The 6,709-nt window shown below is 30.7% G+C and overlaps 1 protein-coding gene across 1 annotated transcript; it reads right to left on the bottom strand.

Moving 5' to 3' along the window:
- Positions 1 to 3,275: 3,275 nt before the first annotated feature.
- On the bottom strand, positions 3,276 to 5,947 carry LOC139503710 (uncharacterized). The gene is made up of 3 exons (XM_071293560.1): positions 5,615 to 5,947; positions 4,900 to 4,927; positions 3,276 to 3,639 (listed from the first exon to the last, which is right to left on the bottom strand). The coding sequence occupies exons 1-3, from the start codon at positions 5,903 to 5,905 to the stop codon at positions 3,329 to 3,331; spliced, it is 630 nt and encodes a 209-aa protein (XP_071149661.1). The 5' UTR covers positions 5,906 to 5,947; the 3' UTR covers positions 3,276 to 3,328.
- Between the last annotated feature and the right edge of the window lie 762 nt (positions 5,948 to 6,709).

The raw sequence follows: 6,709 nt of genomic DNA, 5'->3' as shown, positions 1-6,709 counted from the left end.
CTTGTATTTTATTAACAGCAAACATAGCTCAGACTCTTTGATCTTTGTCATTTATACAAGGTTTTCTCGTTGTTATCTGTGTCAAGGAACATTAGCTGACAAAAATATGGCTGACCTTAATAAAGAGAATAAGGTAATTGACACATGTATATTGTATGTGTACTATGTGAACGAATCATTCTCATATACCCCATTGGGGTATTCCTAACAAATATTTTTCTTGACAATAGATATTTTATCAGATGCAAAACCATATTAACCAAGAATTTACTTTAGTTTTATTGAACATAACAAATTGTTGATAAATGTACCATCGAGCTTTAATTAAAAGTTAAAAGATTCAGAGAGGAGCCAAGTAATTCATATCTCATGATCTATAACAATGCAATCTTATTCATATTTTGTTTCTATATTTTACTTTCTTACGTTATATCTGTTTAGAACCGTTTTTTTGGCAATATATTATTGCTCTTTAATAGTTAATTATTATGATCTCGTCTTTTATCATCTTCAAGAGCTATAACAAGACATGAATACTTATAAAACGGTGGTCCATTTACCATAACGAAATGATTTGTTTAAAATTCAAGACAATATATGTCAGCAAAGCAATGTTCTCTCAATAACCATCATTGCATAAACGCTAATGTTAGGATAGATACACCTCAATATTTAAACAACTTTGAAACAACACAACAAGCGAAAGAGATCCCGATGTAGTAATAACATCTTAAATTAAAACCAAAGGTATCTCCACTTTCCTCTTTTTGTATTGTCTTTGTTCTTTTTATCACTATTGGGCGGCCCACCTTTATTTAACACATTATGGACACCCACAAGATAGAAATCAAAGAAACACCAACATTTATTTCAAAGTGTTTATTATAAAGCAAATGTATATATTAATAAAAGCTATAGTTATATAATAAGTGAAATAAAATAATTCTTCATAAAATGGTTTATATTTCTTAATATTTCGACGAAATCAAGAAAAAAGAAACAAAAACTGTCTAAATTGGGTCTGTTACAACATCTTGGGGTCTGTTTTAATGAAAGCAATCTGTTATATATATTTACATGTTTACTTTAAAAGTTTATATTTGGTAGGCTTTCTAACTATTTTGATGAGCGCGTTACTGATGAGTTTAAGTAGACGAAAGGCGCGTCTGACGCATCAAATTTGAAGACCGATACCCATTCACACATCAAATCTACATAAAGAAGAACTACCAGGATCATTTTCTTCAGTTTATATCATACCACACGGAACTGTGGTCCGTTATCATAGTCCGTCAGCTCTTTTCTTGTCACGAAAACTCCATTGAAAACTCACAAGCGATTTTTATGCAGCCTTGTAGTTAATAATTAAATACTTTTTCGATGCATTTATCTGTTTTTTTTTGTTTTCATTTATAAATTATGCCTATATACAAGTAATGTTCGACCTGAACATACTACTGCAACAGTTTGTCATCGCAACATTCAACAGTTTTACGAGTCTGTGCAGATAATAAGTGCGTACATGAAAACGTTTGTAAAAAGGAATATCCCGAAATAACAGAGGGATCAGTTGACTCTGCAAGCAGTTATGAGTCCTTGAAATTATGAATCTGGTGATGAGATGTTGTTTGCCAGGGGAGGAAAATTGCACGTAAGGTACGCCTTCGGGTTTGTGACCTTGATTCAACATTTATGATACTCCATTTGAACATAAGCATATTGATGTCATCAGCTTGAAACCAGTAATCTATCTTAGGACTTTCCCCAGTGTAAAAAATATTCCAGAAACAAATAAAGTTATATACATATGAACTCCAAAAACAACGATACATGAATTGTTTGCTGGCTGGTAAACCATACATTTCCAAAAAACTTAAAGCTTATACATAAGAAGATAAAAAAAGATATACGGATCTAACACTAAATAATGAAAACAAGAGATACTACATGAGAACAAATAATTGACAAATTAACTAACAAAATACAAAGCAAAATATAACAACTAAATTGTACACAACGTTATACATTCCTTTGCAATAAAAACATCTCAATATGAATATACATATACATTGCTGAATTATTGTTTCTATCATTTAAGTATTCCATAATTCTAATATTAAGCAACAATAAAAACACACCAAAATAAAAATCATCAAAGACAAATGAATATGTTTCAAAGCTTGTTTTGATAAATTAGTATGGAGTAACTTTGTACATATAAGGATAAAAAGAACACGAAAGTAACGCAAAAATATCTTGGAAATTATAAAAACGTGGTGGTCATAATTCCGTCTCAAATCGTAGGTACCCGCATGCTGATCACATGTATATTGTTATAAACTAGAGTCGTTAACTTGAAGGTTTTCTTCTCCGTTAACACCGACAATGTGCGTTAGATTTTAAACTTTTTGATAAAGACAGGTTAATTATCAGTATTAAATGCAAACCAATCACTGGTTCTTCACATGACCAGAGAAATAATAATGACTATAATTAACTTTTATTTAGTCATTCAGATGGAATGTGCATATATGATGCAATATGTCCATGATAATAAGTAAATATTAATCAAAGGTACCACAATTGAATTAGTATTTCAAAAATAAAAACAAATAAAGAGGCTTTAAGTTTCAAACCATATATTGATGTAAAGTATGTGATCTTGAATACCATGTGTAAAATAACACAAGATATTACATACATGTCTCTTCAGTGTGTATGAAAACAATAAAAAGATAAGCAGATCAAATTGTAAGACAAGCCGAATTAAAAAAGCGGAGATAAATTCTAATTGTTTATGAAAAACTTGTATGTGAATAAAATCAAATCTGTATTATATAATTTTGAAATAAAATATGATAAAAGTTTTATAATATACGTTGAGAAATTAAATGCAAAACATGCATGGTGCCACCGAACTTTTTTCTTTCTAGAAGACAAAACAAACAAGAGAATTTAATCAACATTTATTTATAAACAAAAAACGGTTTGTGTTATCTCCCCTGAAATGAGAGAGATGAAAAATTGATTGGAAAAAATTAAATATTTGATATTTGTATAAACAGTCTAAATAATAAAAGCAACACTGCGGTTTTTTACAATATTTGCAAATATTTTACAAAATTTACAGATTTTAACAAAGAAACTGATCGATTGCGTCCTGCTATAATCCAACAAGAAGATTTCTCCTTCATACAGAATTCATATTAGTATTTGTATTAGTACATTAATATTTCAAACAATATTCTTTACGTATTGTCCTGTCCTTTGATCAGTTTTCAATAGGTGCGTACAAGAGAAAATCATTCGGGAATAAAAATATAAAAAGTTAAAATAAATCTGACAATGTGTTGTCAACGATTTTTATATTTTTGCCAATGTTACTGAATGCACGTGCGATTTCTCGTAAAGTTGGTTTCAGATTGTGCATCCTACAAAACTTGAATCTCCATTCTTCTAAGATATCCTGGTTCAGTCGAACCAAATCTCTTTCATTTTGTCTGTGGCTGATCTGTTCCCAGGTATTAAAGTCCATTCCAAGCTCTATTAGAAACGGGAGGGAGTTTTTCCCTACCAATGGAGCCAATCTGTCAATGTGTTCCGCTGTAGGTACCAGATCCCACTTCTCAGGTTCCATGTCTGTGTTTTTCAAAGATAGAAAAAAACATATGTGCTACATGTTAAGAATTGTAGTAGAATATTTCGAATATTTCAAAAAAATTTGGAACAGCAATTCGAAAGAGTAATTGTAACGTATAACCGATGTTTCAACTTTATGTCTAAACACACTCTAAACGAGATGCATGTATTTTGAAAGTCTTATAGAAGCAAAGGACACAAATGCATTACATTAGACTTCAAAATTGTAAATTAGATTACCGTTCAAATATCAACAACCAATGCGTATTAGTAATTGTAAGGTATATATGTTTTAACTTTAGGTCCAAACACACTCTAAACGAGATGCATGTATTTTGAAAGTCTTATAGAAGCAAAGAACACAAATGCATTACATGTGATTCTATAGGAGACTTACAAATTGTATAAATTATATCACCGTTCAAATACCAACAGACAAACCATGGCCAATTTTTTTAATCAGATCACTACTGACCAGAGCTAGTAATGTTGTTTGTGTAATAAAAGTCTGGAGTGTTATTGTAATCTCAACAACAAACAGCCTGTTGAATGTAGATCATGTAATTTCAAATATTATTATTTATTATTGGAAATCACTGATTACTTAAAAACAAATGTGACGAAATGTTAACGTCTAAAAATCTTACATTTTTCACATTTATCAAAACATTGTATAAATTTACAGTACTGCTTGCCAAATGTTCAATATGGCAGAAAGTATAATAATTCCCCTTGTTTATTGAACCTTTTTAAATGCCTTTGTTACATAGTAGTACATGTAAAGAAGGTGCAATACAATTTACGCATACATGTATCTTAACATTGATTCTTAATATAACGGGAACTCTATGAATATAACCATTTTACAAAAAAGTAAAAGGTTTAAAGTGAGAGGGTTAGCGCTATAGAACCAGGTTTAATCCACCATGTTCTACATTTGAAAATGCCTGTACCAAGTCAGGAATATGACAGTTCTTGTCCATTCGTTTTTGATACGTTTTGTGATTTGATTTTGCCATGTGATTATGGACTTTCCGAGTTGATTTTCCTCTAAGTTCAGTATTTTTGTGATTTTACTTTTTGCTAAGTCAGGAATATACCAGTTCTTATCCATTTGTCTGATGTGTTAACGCTTTTAATGTTTTCATTTGATTAAGGACTATCCCATTTGAATCTTCCTCTGAGTTCAGTATTTTTGTGGTTTTCTGTTTATAACACTAATAAAGGAACTAAGGAATATGCTGTATTCACATTACTTACCAAAATAAATAGGTTTGCCTTTTACAAGCTGGAATAATAAAAAATATACCTTTTACACAACTGTCATTATATGACTGAAAACACTTTGATGTACAAAACAGTCAAAGTGCATGTGATATAGGCATGCTTACTACTAACTAAAAAACATAAAAGTCAGAATAGAGACAAACACATTCTTCTAATTTCTTGTGTATATATACATACCTTAATGCTGTCTTTTATCAATGTCTGGCAATTTACATATCAAATTGTACCTATTTGTCAAAAAGGTGAAATTCTGGGTTTTTTTCTATTCACGCGGAAAAAAGTTAAAAACTGCTTTTCAAAGAATATTAATGTTTCTGCTTGTTTTCTCTGTCACGTTTTTCTATGGAAAAACCTTTAAATCCTAAATGCATCTATGCAGATTTATCAATCAAGTATGATAGCTGTTCTTATCATATTAAAGTGATTACATGTGTCTAATTTGAAAGCCTCAGTATGAAATTAATAGGATGCATACTGTTATAATCTTTAACTTACATGCAAATTCATCATAATGACATTGGTACCGCCAGTATGCGAAATATATGCGATATTAGGATTTCTTATGTATTTTTTTGTTATAGGTAAATATATGTGGCTAAAATTGTTATAAAATATATCATATATAACAAAGTGCACTGATTAAACAAACACTGTAACTATATGGTGTGATTCATTATAAAAGATGTACCTTGCAAAGTATGTGGATACTTGTTTTTCCTATAATCTGTATTGCCTCTTTGATGTCTTTGAATGTCACCACCATGATATCTCGACATTGTCTTAAAATTTCAAAGCATGCAATCTTTGGATCTTCAGTTTCCAATATGGTTTCAACTTCCCTGTTCGACAATCCAAGATGTATTGCCATCTCTCTAGCTTCAAATGGACTGTATAATAACGACAGGCGACGTAAGTGTAGGTCTGATGGTGTCGCTCTCATGAAGTCTTCTTTAGTTACTTTATCGAAAATACTGCACATTTTAAAATACCAACACAAAATAGCCCTTGAATTTGTAGAAGAAATGCATCTTACCAAAACACCAAAAGGATACACAGATCAATACCAGTGTGATATAAATAGCATTATTCCGAAACTGAACATACTGTATAAAAACAAAAATAAACAGGGAAAACTGGTACATAATTGTACCACATAATTGCTTTCAAACTTAAACTAAAATGGTATATATTAACTTCAAACTAGGCAAAGATATACGAGACGGAAAATGTTCACATATTCTTTAAATTCATCTTCACCTGTCAATCCCTTTCATATTAAAAGAAGGCTAATTTACTGTTGGTGTCCATTGATCTTTTATGAAGAGTTCTCCCATTGTCAAACATATCTCATCGTCTTGTTTATATATTACCAACTATTTTTGCACCTGTTCCAAGTCCCAGGTATTTGTTAGATAGCACTTGATGAATTACAGCCTCCTACACGCCACATGATTACCTTTATTGTGAATATTTAACTCAAACTTTGTTGACTAAGGGCACCTTAGTGTCCGAACATTTGACACGCTATATGACACCAGTAATGTTACGCAAAAACATAGAATTTACCATAAAAGAAAACATTTGCTAACTGGAGTTGATGGCATAGTTTATTCAAACTTTATCAGTGTTTCAATAACGAAAGTATGAAAAGTTGTTCATTTAATGGCGTCAATACTAATGCAAAAGATATTTAGAAAATGCAAGTCAGACTCTTCGACATAAAATATGTTCTTCATCTTGTCACAAGAAAACAGTTTTCGTGCTATCATACACAATATTGTAG

Source organism: Mytilus edulis, chromosome 14 (genome assembly GCF_963676685.1).
Source record: "Mytilus edulis chromosome 14, xbMytEdul2.2, whole genome shotgun sequence".
NCBI lineage: Eukaryota > Metazoa > Mollusca > Bivalvia > Mytilida > Mytilidae > Mytilus > Mytilus edulis.
Note: the sequence above shows the minus strand (reverse complement) of the source record. Positions and strands in the feature narration are given on the sequence as shown.